Below are 16,932 nucleotides of genomic sequence, written 5' to 3' on the forward strand. Positions count from 1 at the left end.
CCTTCTTCTTTTTTTTATTTTTAACAATTTCTTTATTATATCACGAGATTTTTTTAAATCTATGAAACAGAAAATAAAATAAAACAAAACAAAAAAAAAATTTCATTCGTATTTAAAAAATAACGCTTCGTGATCGAAGAGTACGTTCAGAAATTTTTTTTTTTTTTTTTTTGTCGAAGAAAAGGTAAGTTGGCAAGAAAGGCGCGAATGACGTCATCGATACAATGTCGTTAAATGTGAGACACAGATAGAAATTTTACATATTTTTTTTATTAATTGTTGCGAATTTCAAATCAATCATGTAAGTTTTTCTCTCTCTCACTCTCTTTTTTTTAATAAAATAATTATTACACAATTATGTTTCGCTGTCAGGAAAATATTTTTCAAACATTATTTGTAAAATTTTGTTTATCTTAACGATAAAGCAATTAAAATCCAATAAAAGATTATTCGTGTGTGCGTTTGAATATTCGTAAATTGTGACATATTTAATGTGAGAAAACAAAATTAAATTTAGTTTTTTTTTTTTATTTATAAAAATGTTAAAAACATCAAAACGAAAACAATCACCCGATTGAAAAAAAAAAAAAAGAGAGAAAAAAAGAATTAGATAATGGAAAGGGTCAAATCGTGAATGTCAGACATGTTTTTTTAGATACGCAAGGATTGGCTTATAATCATTTTATTACAAAAGTTTATTTTATTAGCCTCAGGTATGCGAAAAAAGTTTTTATTGTTATCAATATCAATACTTTATCTTTTCATATTTTATTTTAAATAATTTTTTTCTACGGGGTATTTTATGTAATCCATTTTGTCGTTTATTTTTGGTAACATGATTTACTTTTTATTCTTTTATTAAAATACATAAACACGTCAGTTAAATTCTTTTCTACAACTTTTTTTATTTTTATATTACAAAATTCGTTACAGAAAAATTTGTTCTTATTTTTCAAGTGAAAATGTTTAAGGCACTCCTTTTTTATTATTTAAAGAAAAATTTTAAAAATAATTTCTACTTAAATAAAATTATCTAGCAATGATGATGGGTTCAATCATCCTTTTTCAGACATTTTTTTTTTTTTTTTTTTCGTGAACATGATGACATAAAAAAAAAAAAAACAAAACAAAATAAATTTTATTTATTAGTTTTCCCTTTTCACGATCACATATAAATTAAATAACTGATGATAAAATTTTAATAAAAAACTAATAAATTTTTACTCCCACGTTTATTATTTATATCTTTTAACAGTTCGTATAGGAATTTATATAAAATACAAACGTGAAAAATTTCCCCCTTTTTTTATATTACGAACAAAAAAAAAAAAAAAACATTCATTATTACCAAATGGAGGGAGGGGGGGGAAAGGGAAGGATAATATTTTCTATATTTACAATAGACGTAATAGTTTTCTCACGTGAAAATTTTTTTTTTTTTTTTAAATGTTCGCGAACTTCATATGCCCACTAGTTAATTAAATTCTTAAGCTCGTTTACTTTGCCCAAGATTTATAGCCCAATTTCCTTGAACTTTAATCTTTCGTGTGGTTTTTGCGGTATGTAGAAGAAGGACATGAAAAACTCAGACAAATAATCATTAACAACTCACGTGAATTTTTTTTATACTCGCCATCAATTTATAAGAGAACTGTTATTGAAAAAATATGCAAAAAAAAAAAATTACTTGTCTGTAATATATATGCATGCATATGTATATGTAAATGTGCAAAATAGTTTTAAAATCAATTTTATTAATTAATTAATTTTTTTTTTTTTAACGTTCGCATCGTTATTTATAAACGTGATGTATTTTTTAAATTTTTAGCCGTAATTTTGACTTCGTCAGAATATTCACCACAGGGTGGTCCAGTTTATATTAATCCAAATGCAGCTGCATCACAAATTCTTGTTAGTTCAACGGAAAGTAGTGACCCAAATGCTCGAATAACACAAACAGTTTATGGGTTTTTAGATTTCACTACAACCATTGGTAACACTGTTATGGTGTTTTCACCACAGAGTGCTGCTCCAGGTACATAATTTTATAAAAAGAAAAGAAAATCTTTTTTGTGCGGTCGTCGAATCAATTTAATTTTTTCCGTTTTAAATCTACAGCTTCTCCTGAGGTTAAAAAAGATAAAATTGAAAATACAATAATACAAACCTCTGCAACTTCAAAACCTGCGGAACCTATTAAACCCTCTAAAACCGTAAAAGTAACCGAAAAATCAAGCGATGGAAAAGAAAAAGAGAAAAAGAAACAAATTGTCAGTGAAGTGCATGTAGTAACCGAAGCCGTTAAACCGACTAAAGTTGTTGAATCGAAACCAGGTATTGTCAGGCACGAGACAATAACGATGAACACGTAATAATGAAAAAGCTATAATTAACATAAACATTAAATTGTTTTAGAAACGCTTATATTATCCAGCAAAGTTGAAATTAAAGAAGGAACTCCCGTTAAAGTGAAAAAAAGTTCAAAGCAAGCTTTTGTAAAAGTCGAAGTTAGAGATGAAAACAACAAAATTATCTCCAGCCAAGTGGAAGTTAAATCTGGATCGACTAAAATCGCACCCAGCAAAACAGAGTCGAAAGAAAAAATAAAACCAACTGTAAGCGTGATATCAAGTGTTGTTCAAATAAAAAGTAACGACGACAAAAAAGAAGAAGTCGTGGAAGCAGTTGAAGTAGATAATAATAATATTGATAAACCTGAATATGATTTTCTGCATAGGCAACCGTCCGAAGTCGTTGACGAAACGTATAAGGTTGTATAAATGAATTTATATATAAATTTTATTTAAAAATTTTTTCCAAAGAAACGCAATCATCATTATTTACGTTTTTTACTTTTTAGGTGATTGACTTAAAGCCAAATAATAAACACGGTTCAAAATCTAAGTCAAGAAATCACGATCATTCACATAAAGAATCTAAAAAAGATAGACACTCAACTGGATTGGTTACGAAATTTGGTGGTACAATTGTTAAAGAAGGAGTTACTACGGTGCACGAAACTCAAGTACTCGGTACTTATATTTCTGGAAAATATGCTCAGGTGATTAAACAATTTAAAAATGAATATAAAAAAAAAATTGTTTACATATATGAAAACTACGTTTTTTTTTTTTTTCAGGTACTTCAAAGTACTTCTAGAATTGTTGGCAAACCTAAAATAGCACCGACTCAGACAACAAAAATTTTAAAAACAGCTGCCCCGAATTTATCGAAAAATAAAGTACACTTGGAACCAACTCCAGCAGGATCTTTACACGAAGAAACTGCTTTGCCTTTGGAAGCATTATTCCACGGAGACAAAAGTAATAATTTAATTCGTCCATCTCGAAGACCAGGTACTTTTAATTTAACCAATGAAATAAAAAACCTTAAAGGCTATAAATTGTTTTAAAATAACCAAAAATTTTTTTTTAGGTCCAGCTGTCGGAGCTCCTGTTAACAAATCCGATTTTAAAAATAAATTTCGATCCCGATCTTCAGCCAAAGAACAAGATTTAAATGAAGATTACGATAGAGAAGAACAAGAAAGTCAAAATTTTCATAATCATAAAAAGTCACGCAGCAGATCGTCATCATCATCATCATCATCGCCATCATCAACTGTCAAATCAACTGCCAGGTATTTTTCATTTAATATTATAATTTTAATATGGAGACAAAAATGAGATATTTACCAATAGTACCAATTTCAGGTTTAACGGAAATAACCGTTTTGCAAAAAGTAACCCAGATTTACAGGTGACAACTGTTTCTGTCTATAGTGAAGAAGCTACCGTATCTCCAAATGGTAGAAAATATCAAAATACTAATAGGAGATCAGGTTCGGCTTATCGTAAGAATAAAGAATATGGTGCACACGAAAAAGAGAAAGAAAAAGAGAGAGAAAAAGAAAAAGAAAAAGAAAGAGAAAAAGATGATAACTTTTCCAGAAGAAGTTTTAAACCCAAAGTTCAGGTATACTTTCTTATTACTTCAAAACCGGGAAATTTTCGATAATCGGGATACTTATTTTGACGTAAAATTTCTAGAGTTCACCCGTGGACAATAATTCAGGAACTAGTTTGTATAAATTTAAACTTCAAAGGCCATCAGGTAGGTGGTCGTACAAAACTACTCCCAAGCCTAGAGTAACGATTCGGAAGCAGGATACGGATCAAAATGAAATTTCAAATCCTTTGACCACTCCCCAACCTCAATATTTAATACAAGAAAATGAGGAAATTGTTGCGAATAGAAGGGAAGACCATGAGGATTATAATGACGCATATAAAACCGTTAAACCGGAAGTTTCCGTAACCGCATCCACATTAAAAGTTCAAATATCTACGCCGGCTGATTTTAGCGATGTCTATTATGAAATCGCCACAATAAAATCCCCTTATACCTTTCAGGTATCTATTATTATTATTATTATTTTGGTTTGGCTAATTTTTAAATAAGCTGATTTATAATTAATGTTAATTAAATTTTAGGTTGGAACTGTTAAAAACACTCGTTTCATAACTGTGACGTCTACTTTGGAAAAAACTTTACAGCCAGTTGAATCAACACTTCCGGTTTTGCCAAATAAAATAACCGAACCATTGACTGAAAATATTTTAGCCACAACTCCGGTAGGAAAACAAAAACCTGACCGTATCGATTATTTAAAAAAAAAAAATTGAATATTCTTAATCTTATAAAATTGTTTTTAGGCTTTTGATAAAGATAATAATCTCGATTCGAGCATCGCAACACTCCCAGCCATTGCTCTTGGTTCGGATGCTGAAACGCCTCCATTGGAAACCATAACTGAAGCTTTCAGTACCACTCAAATGTTATTAAAAACTCATATACTACCTGTTATCAGGGGAGGAAATGAAACGACTACCTACACTTTGGTGCAATCATATCACGTAACTCGGCTAGTCACTGCAACTAAAACGTTACCTCCAATGGAAGTTTATCAGTTCGTACCTAGTAAGACATTAAACGAATTTAACACCAGGTTAGAAGAAGCTGGTTCGGAGCTTCACTTAGAACTTGATTTTGGTGACAACGATAATGAAGACGATGATGAACATCCTTCAGGTAAATCATATTAAAACAATACTCAACTTCTTACGAATAATGCATGTACACGTAATCATCTTTTCTCTTTTTAGCTATTCGAGCTTTCCCTCCAGATCTTGACCTAGCAAATATCGGTAACGATTTCGATATATCATCGGTGGACAACAGCAAAATTTCCGAAGCTTTACGTCAAGCAAAACTTATAAAAGCAAATCAAAAAATGACAACGACAGAAAAACCACAAACGACGACGCCGGGTCTTTCTCCGGAACAACTTCAACAGTTGGCATTATTGCGTTTCTTAAATCCGGCAGCAAACATTCCTCAATTTATAACCTCATCCAAACCCGTCGTAAAATTAGAAACGGTTTACGAATCTCACTTGATACCATTATTTAACGGTGTGAGTACCAGTTACAGCACGATATCTCGTCCTATTGCAACCGTCAGCAAAACGGAATACGAAGTAGTGACGAGTACTATAGGAAATCCATTACCTCAAGTACCAGTTAATCCATTAAATCCCTTCCAATCGGTTAATCCTCTATTTCCACCCCCTCCACAATTTTCAGTTACATCAACCCCTATTTATACGAGCACGATGGTAACTGCTACCGAAAGCAAAGTCCTCAAGTTAACTTTTGGTGCAAAAACGGCATATACGACTCTTTATTCAACGAGGGTTGTTCCAACAGTATTAACAACATATTTAACGACAAACGTTCCTGTGGTACCAACAGCTTTTCCTGCCTTTTTCCCATCACCATTTGGTGGATTTCCCGGTTACGTAGGATAATTTTACTTTTAAAACAGAGTTATGAGAAAGAAAAACTTTAAAAGACTTTTTTTCAAAACGGTTGGAACCGTTATTGAAGTCTAATTTGTTGTTTTTATTATTTAAACAATTTTTGGAAAATTTTTTTTTCCCTTCCTCCAATCATTTTAAAATCATCTTTTTTTTTTCTTTTTTTTTTTTTAAACAATTAAAAGATGATATTGACTTTTATATATAAATAGAAGAAAGAAAAAAAAAAAAAGACCAAATGGTTACATATATAAATAAATTTAGCTTTATTTATTATAAATAATTAACGCGCTGTAAATTTAAATTAATTGTAAAACGATAATGATAATGATAGAATTAGTCATGCACATATACCTAATATACCTATACATAATATTATTATTATTATTTCAATTTCATAAAAAAAAAATAAGTAATGACGTAACGTCAATTTATAAATTTCAATATTGTTGTTATTCCGTCCGTTAATTAACGGTTTTTTTTTTGTAATTTAACGCTTCAAGCCAAATTATTATTATTATTATTATTATTACAATTTAAATCATTGTGCTCAAATAATACAATAAAAAATTAGAAAAAGTTACCAAATAGTTCATTTGGATAATAAATAAAAAAAAAATTAATTTGTTAATGAGGATGGAAATTCAAATTTGGATTATTTTCAATTTTTTTTTTTTTTTATTTAATTGAGAATATTCTGCGTTTGTTGGATTGTTGTTGTTGGTGGTTGTCGAAAGAAAATGTGTTTGTATTGTAAAAAGTATTTTTTTTGTTTTAAGCATGATTGAATAATTTTAAGAGTTTTTGCGAATTTAAAAAAAAAAAAAATTTAAAATTCGCATTTATTTTATATATGTATTTAGTTTTTGTTTTCCCCCCCCCTTTCCCTCTCCCCTCTCCCATCCCCCTCCCTCTCCCCCCGTGTAAAAAGTTTTATGTAAATGTGTTTTATTGTAATTAAATATTTCAATTTTTTTTTTTTAAATAAATAATTGTTAATCATTTTTTTATTATTGTTCAATTTAAATATCGTATTGTTGAATTGATCCATTATTATCAATGAGGGCCTTTATTTGGTCATCATCCACCACCTCCACTGGACCCCCAGAACGGAAATTCGGGGTACCTTCCGTTCCATTAAGGTTTCATCCCCTTACACGACCCACACCTTTTATGGGCTTGGGACGCATTAACATCCCTTCGAAAATAAAAGGGGAAAATGTGGAGGAAATTCCCGCTTAGGGTTGTTCCCCCCATGTTTAAGTGTCTTTTCCTCGGGCACTATTTAAGAATTCAATGAAATTTTGGTACAGAAAGTTCCAGAAGGAACCGTATAATAAGATATCAAAAGTTTCTGTCTGTACAAAGGTGTAAACATACTCAAAAACATGTTTAAACAATCCGTTGGTGGAAAATCCGCAATTACTTAGTTGCCAACCCGATACTTATGAAAAAAAAGGCTGGGAATTATTATTGTCGTTTAATTAATTAATTTTTTTTTTTTTTTGAAAGGAAATTATTAATATTTAAATAATAAATAACTTTTTTATTTTTTATTTTTAATAATATTAATTATATTCAATTAAATAAATGAATACATATTACGATTGGTCGCCATAATTAAAATTTTTTTCTTTTAAATTTTTCCTTTTTCTTCTTTTTAATTTCTCCATTTTTTTCCGTCGTTTCTAAATGTCTTTTCTTTTCTCCGCTGTAATAACAACAAGATTTTATTTTAATTTTAAATTTTCTTTAATAAAAAAAACAAAAAATAATGATGAATAATTATACCTTTTGACTGATACTATTGATTTATTATTCGACGATAATGCTTTACTCCATTCTTCTTCCGAACCTTTTATTGCGTATTGTGTTAAATTTTCATTTTTTAATTTTTCCAATTCTTGTTTTTGTTCTTCTTTAAGTTTCTAAAACATTTTTTTGCGAATTATCGGGTTAGTTAAACGAATTTTTTCATGTATAATAAAAATCATTCAAAGGGTACTCAAAATATCAAATATGTTAATAATTATATTTATTATATTTATCTTTTTTCGTTACAAAATGTATTCGACGTGAATAATTACTACAAAATCTTCTTTTTTGGGGGGAGAGGGGGGTAAAGAATTAGATAAATATTATACTTATTAACACGACAAAGTTGGCAATACCTTGGCTGCTTTTTCCAAATCCTCTTCGACCGTTTCCAAAGTTGGCATCATGGTAACAACTTGTTTTTGTTTTTTAATCTCTATGCTTCCTTCTAATATCGAATTTAAAAATTCTACCGATTTTCGAATTATTTTATTAAATATTCCTAATATTTGTGAAGAATTTAAATTTAATTCCGCGGCTATTTCGTCGACGGTTTTCCGTTGAAGTCCGACACCCAATAAAATCGTCTGCAATAAAAAATAAACCGTTATAAGAAAAATCCACGTGTAACTCTTTCGAATGTGTGTGGGTGTGCGTGTGCGCGTACCGATTGCACGGCGGATAAACTCGTATCCTTCATCAAATTTAAAAAATAAAATTTTCCTAATGTCGGTACCAAATCCATAATCAAATGATAATCCACGAGATTATTCGAATACATTTCAAGCCTTTTTATATCGTAGCTCGTCATTTCGAAATCTAATTCATCTTTCGTTAATTCTAAAGGTAACAAACAACAAAAAGGATTTTTATTATTATTATTATTTTTTTTTTTTATCACAAAGAAATATTTGACAGTTTTTCACATTTGTACCCTTTGTTGAATAATCCGAATCCAATGATTTTTTCCGATGTAAAACGCTTAATCCGAGTGCGGATGGAAAAGTTCTAAATGAAGAACTCAACAAAGAAATAAATCTTCTTTTGAAATCTTTCGAAAAGTGTATGAGCCAATCTTTTTCATTATCCTCATCTTTTTTTATAGATTTTAAAAGAATGCAAGAATTTTCCCCCGTTAAATCATTCTTCGTTTGCCTTATATAAACAGGCATGAAATCAGCTTTTTTCCAAAATTTCAACAGTTCTTGAGTTAAACCAAATGATACTCCTATGTAATCCAATTGTTCTGCAGGTCTTTCGCTAAGCTTCATGAGCAAAGGAGGTAGAGACGAACGAGGAACTAAAAAAATTTTCTTTTTTTCAGGGTTTTTTATCGGTTAAAAAACAAAAAAAATTAACAGGGACTTTTAAAATTTCTCACCAATTTGTTCTTCTAAAAGTCCCAACGATTCGTCTTGAACGCTTGCAATGTTTTCTTCGACGGGAGCATCGTCCAAATAAGAAATTTTATTCGAATAATAATCCTCGAGTAATGCCAAAGCTCTCGAACCGTATCCCATACCCTAAAATATAATAAATGAAAGGACGATTCATATTTTGAAAAGGTTGTCGGTATTTTATTTAAATGTATATAATTAACCTGATAATCGGGATGTGTTGCTATCCTGACGATTCGGGCACCCGAAAGCATTGGAAAATTTTCATCTTGAAATTGTTGAGCAATTGTCCAGGGTATTAAATCTCCGGCTGCTTTTTTTCCTCTCGTCAACGCATTCGACACCGAACGTTGAGGTATGCTTCCTTCTAAGCAAACCTTTAATTAATTATGAAAATAATAAATTGTCACTGCGATTTGCATAAATCAAATAACTCTAGAAACTTGAATTTTTTTTTATCCACACCTGAATAATAACGATAATTTCCGGAAGGGAAGTTGTATTGCCGTTAATCGGTCCTAATAAACAAAAAAGATGATGAGCGGGAGCATCTGACATCATTTGAAGATCGTTTGGTGAATTTTTATAATGCGATGCCACGCACAAAGCCACTAATCTTTGTAAAAATGCTTCGGAAGCTGTGTGATAGCAAAACAGCGTGTCTCTGAAAAATTAACATAATCGCAAGATATTTAAAAACTTAAAAGTCTTCGTCAATATGTCTTTAGGAAATAGGATTTATTTCATTTACCTATTTATGTAATACAAATCGCAATTTTCAGGAGTTGGATACCCGCTAAGTATCGGTTGAATAGACGTGGCGTCCAAACAAAGTAAATCCGATAACCATTTTTCAATTACGTCACCAGGTCGATAACGAATGGATTCGTTTAACGTTATTTCATGGAGGATTCGTCCGGAAGCAGAATTTTTCGATGTGGCAGATTGAGTGCTGTTTTTTGCGGTAACTCCGGGAGGAGCAGCTTGATTTCTAAGCTGTTGAAGCAATTTTAGAGACAATGATCTACCAGTCCCTTCGTAACTATGAAATAAATTTTCGATATGAATATTTTTCCGACAGAACATAAATGACTGTTTAATGTATGGAAACATGAAGAAATTTACCCATTAATAGTGGATGACAGAAAAACAAGGTATGAGCCCAACATTGATTTGATTAATGTTAACGGTATGGCAGCTGCTTCATCAATGACGAGTAATTCTGCATGACTTAATTTGTGACCATCGCAAGGATGAATATATTGAATAGTTTGCCTATGAGTTCTAAATACATTCACTCTAACAATTGCTTTATTAAAATCAGGATTCGTTGACTGAATTAAATCATAATCTAAATGTTCTTGATAATTTAATGCATCAAATCCTATTAAGAAATAAAAAAAAAATTTGTACATCAGATGAAATAGTAAAACAATAAATTATTATTATTAGTTTTCAATATAAACCTTACCGATAAATACAAACTCAAAAAATGTTTTTAAATTTTCCGGAGAAGGACTTGATACAAAAATGTTAGAATAATCGAATGCTATAGCAGCAGCGACAGCAAGTCCCAGAGCAGCAGATTTTCCTCTGCCCCTAGAAGCTGTCAATGAAACTGTAGACCTTAAAGTTTTTTCCGAAATTGCTTCAATAAATTTTAATAATGCTTTACCCTAAAAAATAATATACTACTATATGACAAATAATAAAATGAATGAATACAGGTAATTTAAAGCTTATTTTCAAATATTAACACTTACCTGATCAAGGGTTTTACAACAATTCAACAAAGCACTCACTGGCTGAGTTTCACTCAAACTCGCTTTTAAATCTATTAAATTTTGATCATTTTCAGCGACATCTCCTTTGCTTACAGCACTGATATTTAATGTCTGAGAAGATATAGGTAAAACTGTCAATTGATCATCAACTACTAAACACCTGCTACAATTTCCTAGAGATAACAAAAACCTGCAAACAATAAAATAATATTGATAATTTTCTAATTTTAATACATGTCTTTTACCTTCAAATTTTAACTTTACCTTTCATTAAATCTACAAACTACATCAGTATGAACTTCAGTTCTATATCTTTCATGAATATCCATGGACATTGTGTAAAGTTGTTTTAACGAAGTTAAGGAACGTAGAAGAATTACAATAATACCTCCACCTTCAACTGTTTCAATCGTTCTAGCTAAAAGATTGGGTGTTAATGCTTCAAAATCCTATGTCAAAAATCATATTAAAAGCATGTATAATTGATAGATATTATTAACGATAATTTTGCTATAAGTAAAATTATATTACTTGTAAAATGCACATTCCATATGTTTGTCCCAAAATTTTATGAGTTTCTGAATAATAACAATATCGTATGGTTGTTGATGCTACAAATAACTCAAAAGGATCATCTTCATTAACGTTTAGTTTTCCAGACTTAATCTTTTGCTGCAATGCTTTCATTCTCTTTTTCCTATGACTACTAAAACCCAATTCTTTCTTATAGCACCATAAAACAGAAGGACGAGTTTTTACAGTTGACTTGGAGAGCATATGATGTAAGATAACTACCTGATTTAATTTAAAAAAAGAAACTTTTATTAAATTATTTGTAAAAAATGTTTTATCTCAACTAAGTTACTGGCAATACTTGATCTCTTCCTTTGTCACCAACAACGACAAACATAGTTCTGTGCCCTTCCGTGACTCCATTTTCTATAATAGTTCTGATACGATTATCTATTTTTCGTCTAACCATTTTTTATTTTTTTATATTCAGCGGTAATAATTATTAAATACTCGCTGAATTTCGTAAACGTGCTATTATAAACATAAATAAGGTTGGTAACAATTTTGAAACCTAGTGCTGAAACTAAGTTTTTTTCTTGTGTTGGTAGTATTATGTGTCTTGTCACCAATTAAGTTTTAATCTTATTTATTTATTTATTTACTTTTTTTAAGGAAGAAACAAGTCAGTTGGTTTTAGGATGATTTCTCTTTTATATATTGTTAAAAAAAATTGTTTTGCAGTCATAAAGTAAAGCCATTACTTTTTAGAATCCTGTAGTATATAAAAAAATTATTACTTGTCGCATATGGAGAATTTTGTAACGGATAAAAGTAATGAAAAGCAACAGATAAGGGTGTTCACTTTAAATTGTTGGTAATAAAAGAAATCATTTAAGGATTTTCAGTTTTATTTGTATCATTCATTACTTAAGTTATTGAAGTATAATTTATCATATGTACTTATGTTTATTAGAATTATAAAAAACAATTAATTTGAAAATCAATTACAATTTACTTTTTGATAAAGTTATTTACAAAAAATAAAAATATAATATAGCATTCTAAATGTGTATTTTAATTTTTAAGGCATTTTATCTTTAAATCAAATTAACATATAGTAAAATTATTTTTCAGGGGACTTCCATGTTTTTCAAAAAATAAAAAATGTCGTATCACAGCTATTGCAGAGTATTTGTCATCAAGTGATTTAGATATAGTATGCTTACAAGAAATCTGGTCTAAAAAAGATTATTTATACATCAGTAAAAAGTGTTTTCTACAACTTCCTTATTCACATTACTTTAATAGGTGATTTTTATTATTATAATTTTTAGTTATACCTTTCTAAAATTAACTTTGATTAATTGATTGAAATTTTTTTTTTTTTATAGCTTCATCATTGGCTCTGGTTTATGCATTTTTTCTAAACATCCAATATCTGATGTTTACTTTCATCAATGGCCAATCAATGGATATGCTCATAAAATTCATCAAGGGGACTGGCTGGCTGGTAAAGGGGTTGCTTTTGCAAGAATTAAAATAAAAGATTTGGTTGTTAATGTTTATAATGCTCATGTAAGTGTAATAAATTTTCATTTAAATCATTATTTTAAGTTTATATACATCATTTACTAATCTGATATGATTTCACTAATTCAATTCTTAATCATCAATCAATGTAAATTTTGTAAACCTCATGGTTTAAATGCTTATTTACCAATTAGATTAATTATTAGTTTATTTTTCCATTTTGAATACATTTTATTATGAAATTTTATTTCAAAATTTTTTTTTCTCCCAAATTTCAGCTTCATGCAGAATATAACATTCATGGCACTGAATATTTAAGTCACAGAGTTTTACAAGCATTTGATACTTCTCAGTTTATCAGATTGACCATTGAAGATTGTGATTTGGCTGTATTGGCCGGAGATCTGAATACAGAGCCTGATGATTTAGCAATAAAAATTTTAAATCAAAATGCTCAATTAACAGATTGCTATTTTGTTGCTCAAAAGGTTGAGTATTCTAATGTAACATAACTTTTACTAAAACTAATTTACTATGAAGAATTATCGATTTCAAATTTTATTGTTTTTATTAGAAGACTCTAACTTTTTTTGGGACCAATGAAAGTACTAGAAATAGCTATGCTCCAAAATCAGAAGTTAAACGTTTACCACAAGGAAAAAGAATTGATTACATTTTGTACAGGAATTCTCGGAAAATAAATGTAAGAAATATATGTGGCCCGAAAAATTTAGTAAAACTGTGTACCATTTTAATTAATTTGATTTTTATGTTGTAAACTTAAAGGTTGAAGTCCAAAATTACCAATTTCCATTACCAGAAAAAGTTCCTGGTTGCACTCATAGTTATTCCGATCATGAAGGAGTTGAGGTTTTATTACAGTATGGGTTTGATTCTGCACTTAAAGGTAAATTATAGAGAATTCGAAAAAAAAAATTTTGTTTTTTATTTAAATTATTTAAAATTACTTGTTTTTTATTATTTTTCACAGGTAGAGGGCCTGAGGGTAATTCTTATGAACTTCAATTAACATTAGAAACTGCAATTGATGTATGTAATGATGCATTGCATAAACTTCGAGTTGCTCAGAAAACATATTTAACACTATCAATATTATTTGGGGTTTTAATTATTGTATCATGGTTTGCTGAATTATTTTTTTACATTCCATTAGATATAGGAGGTTACCAAGTGGCTTCCACTGTTTGTTTTAATATTATTAAAGATTTATTAACAATAGCCTTTATTTTTTTTATAATAATGGGTACTCTTTGGAACAAAAGTGAAAAATCTGCAATTTTAACAGGAAAATTTTCAATGATGACAATATTAAAACGATTAAAAAGCCAATGATTTAATGAAACTTAAAACAAATTTAAAAAATTTTTTTTATAGAAAAGCAATAAATATTATATTTTATATAAAACTTACACGTTGGGATATAGTATAATTTTTTTTTTTTTTTTTTTTTTTGTTAAATAAATGAAATATATATAAATTCACAAAAATTAAGGTTTAACAATAATATTATACACTGTATGGGCTTTAAAAAAAAAAAAAATTAGTTTATATAAAAAAAAATATATATATATTTTATCGTTATTGTTATAAATTTTGTAATCATTTTTTAATCATATTAAAACTTATATTTTAATATTATTAAAAGAATTATTTTTTTACTTTTCCCTCCTTTTTATTACAATAAGAAATATCAAATTTTTCAAATGCGCATGTGTTTCCGGAAAAGTACGAAGTTGTCCGAAGTTATTACTTAAGTGCATAAGTCGTATTGCCCTGGAAGAAGTTAAAAATTGTTTGTTCCAGGTTTATTAAAATTAATAAGAATATGCTTTGTTTTGATAAAAATTTAATTTCAAGGTGTTACCGCTTTAAACTATTTAAAAATGTTTTTATTTCGAATTGTATATTTTAATGATACTTAAAAAGTAACACTTTAACTCTTATTTTCTAATTTAATGTCCGAAGAAAATGTAATCGATATTCTCAAAAAGTGCGGTTTGCTGTGGTGATGTTTATTAACTTTCTTCGATTAGAAAAAAAAAAGAAATTTTTTTTTTTTTTTTCGGCATTTATTGTTTTCTACTTATAATGTCATTTGCTTAAAACTTATAAAAATGATTAAAAGTTCTTCTCATGTTTAAAATTTATATAATAAATGAACAAAATGTGGATTTTTATTGTGCTTCGTAGAATGACTTATTTATCTATTTTTAAACAATTTGACTTTTAATAGTAAATGTCATTTATAAATTTGTATCTTTTAAGTAAGTGTCAATTGATTTTTTTATTTTTTCAGTTTTTTTTTATACTTTGGCAAAAATAACTTAAAAAATATATTTCATTTTTCAAATTTTTTATTGTCCTTCCTTATAACATGCTGTAAAGTTTTGAAATAAAGTTACTTATATATGTTGTGATAACATAGTTTCCATTTATAAATTACAGGTTTATGATTTCTAGTGATATAAAATGGCAGTAAATACAAATCACTGTCTTCTTTTGGCTGTTGTATGTATTGTTTGTTATTACAATAGCCTTCAATGCGGGTTTGTCTTCGATGACATTAGTGCAATTAAGGACAATCGAGATTTGAGACCACACACTCCTATTAAAAATATATTTTTTAATGATTTTTGGGGCACTCCAATGGAAAAGGTAAGATTTGTTTATTTGTTGAAAATTCATGGCTTATTATTGTATTACTCCTTTTTCAAACAAATTTTTATTGCATTTATTCTATACTTTTAGGAACAAAGTCACAAGTCATATAGGCCTTTATGCGTACTTACTTTTCGTTGGAATTATTTTATTCATCAATTAGAGCCCTTTGGATACCACTTAGTAAACCTCATTTTACATTTAATTGTGTGTATTTTGTATTATAATATGTGTTCAATGTTCATGTCTAATATGGGAAGCTTTGTTTCATCAATGTTATTCGCAGTTCATCCCATTCATACGGAGGCAGTAAGAAAAATTTGTTTTCACATTGAGATTAAAATTTTTTTCATTGACATTTAAACTTACATGTATTTTTTTAACCAACTTTTCAGGTTACTGGTGTAGTAGGTAGAGCTGAAACATTATCCTCAGTATTTTTTCTTTCTTCTTTTATCTTTTACACGAGAGCAACAAAGCAGGGTCTCCACGTTGGTTGGAAGTCTCTTATTCTGTCAATGTGTTGTATGGCAACTGCTATGTTTTGCAAAGAACAAGGCATTACTATAGCTGGTGTTTGCTTTGTTTATGAAGTATTTGTGGCTCAAAAGGTAAATTTTCTCCCATGCTAAAAAAAAAAAAAAATAAATAAATAAGATTTTAGTTGTTAATGTAAATAATTAGAAAATTTAAACATATGTTTCGAGTAACATAAAAATTTTTTTCTTGTTTCGATAAAAAAAAAAAAAAAAAGTAATATTTAAAATGTCTTTTAGATAAGACTGACGTTTATTCAAAATGTAGCCAAAAATGTTTGGAATAAACCTGGTCACACAAATGTTTGGTCATCATCAGGGAGTAAAAGATTATGTGTATTATTAGCCACTACCATATGCCTTCTATTGACGCGCTTACAAATTATGGGATCTCGGCTTCCTGTATTTACTAGGTACGGTTCACATTGTACTCGAACGACATAACGTACCTTGATTCACATCAGTAAAACTTTTTAAATTTTTTTTAATTGAAATAATTATAGGTTTGACAATCCTGCATCAGTTTCGCCGACTCCAGTTCGTCAGTTAACATACAATTACCTTGTTTCACTAAATTTATGGCTTTTATTGTTTCCGTGCGATCTTTGTTGCGATTGGACCATGGGAACGGTGCCTCTTGTACAGTCATTTTTAGATCCACGTAATATAGCAACAATTTTTTCTTATTTAGTTTTGGGTATGCTAATTATTATAGCTCTATTGAGTGACGGCAAAGAGCGTTCAATTTTAATTATAATGGTAAAATATAATTTTCCAAATATTTTTATTTTCTTTTATTT

At 28.9% G+C, this 16,932-nt stretch overlaps 4 protein-coding genes across 4 annotated transcripts in view; 3 read left to right on the forward strand and 1 right to left on the reverse strand.

Moving 5' to 3' along the window:
- Positions 1 to 2,004: 2,004 nt before the first annotated feature.
- On the forward strand, positions 2,005 to 5,869 carry Phum_PHUM122220 (uncharacterized protein; the record flags this gene model as incomplete). Its single annotated transcript, XM_002424183.1, has 11 exons — positions 2,005 to 2,035; positions 2,119 to 2,334; positions 2,416 to 2,771; positions 2,861 to 3,061; positions 3,140 to 3,356; positions 3,436 to 3,640; positions 3,714 to 3,975; positions 4,050 to 4,412; positions 4,494 to 4,634; positions 4,716 to 5,091; positions 5,166 to 5,869. The coding sequence occupies 11 exons, from the start codon at positions 2,005 to 2,007 to the stop codon at positions 5,867 to 5,869; spliced, it is 3,072 nt and encodes a 1,023-aa protein (XP_002424228.1).
- A 1,629-nt stretch (positions 5,870 to 7,498) lies between these two features.
- Phum_PHUM122230 (N-acetyltransferase, putative) lies at positions 7,499 to 11,856 on the reverse strand (the record flags this gene model as incomplete). Its single annotated transcript, XM_002424184.1, has 15 exons — positions 7,499 to 7,589; positions 7,670 to 7,806; positions 8,050 to 8,280; positions 8,361 to 8,533; positions 8,628 to 8,993; positions 9,075 to 9,216; positions 9,294 to 9,467; positions 9,556 to 9,754; positions 9,842 to 10,132; positions 10,216 to 10,474; positions 10,562 to 10,766; positions 10,854 to 11,064; positions 11,139 to 11,323; positions 11,406 to 11,669; positions 11,749 to 11,856. 15 exons carry the CDS (start codon positions 11,854 to 11,856, stop codon positions 7,499 to 7,501), a joined length of 3,036 nt encoding a protein of 1,011 aa, XP_002424229.1.
- Positions 11,857 to 12,193: 337 nt separating this feature from the next.
- Phum_PHUM122240 (sphingomyelin phosphodiesterase, putative) lies at positions 12,194 to 14,810 on the forward strand (the record flags this gene model as incomplete). The annotated part of the gene is made up of 10 exons (XM_002424185.1): positions 12,194 to 12,261; positions 12,522 to 12,695; positions 12,779 to 12,962; positions 13,196 to 13,405; positions 13,492 to 13,620; positions 13,704 to 13,824; positions 13,909 to 14,120; positions 14,313 to 14,361; positions 14,584 to 14,741; positions 14,796 to 14,810. 10 exons carry the CDS (start codon positions 12,194 to 12,196, stop codon positions 14,808 to 14,810), a joined length of 1,320 nt encoding a protein of 439 aa, XP_002424230.1.
- Positions 14,811 to 15,407: 597 nt separating this feature from the next.
- Phum_PHUM122250 (smile protein, putative) overlaps positions 15,408 to 16,932 on the forward strand; it is a gene marked incomplete at both ends in the record, with an annotated part of 3,810 nt that continues 2,285 nt past the window's right edge. Inside the window, 5 exons of the mRNA XM_002424186.1 lie at positions 15,408 to 15,593; positions 15,687 to 15,905; positions 15,992 to 16,207; positions 16,373 to 16,545; positions 16,636 to 16,891. Coding sequence (XP_002424231.1) covers positions 15,408 to 15,593; positions 15,687 to 15,905; positions 15,992 to 16,207; positions 16,373 to 16,545; positions 16,636 to 16,891 — 1,050 coding nt within the window. The remainder of the gene's footprint in view (positions 15,594 to 15,686; positions 15,906 to 15,991; positions 16,208 to 16,372; positions 16,546 to 16,635; positions 16,892 to 16,932) is intronic.

Source organism: Pediculus humanus, genomic scaffold (genome assembly GCF_000006295.1).
Source record: "Pediculus humanus corporis 1103172107470 genomic scaffold, whole genome shotgun sequence".
NCBI lineage: Eukaryota > Metazoa > Arthropoda > Insecta > Psocodea > Pediculidae > Pediculus > Pediculus humanus.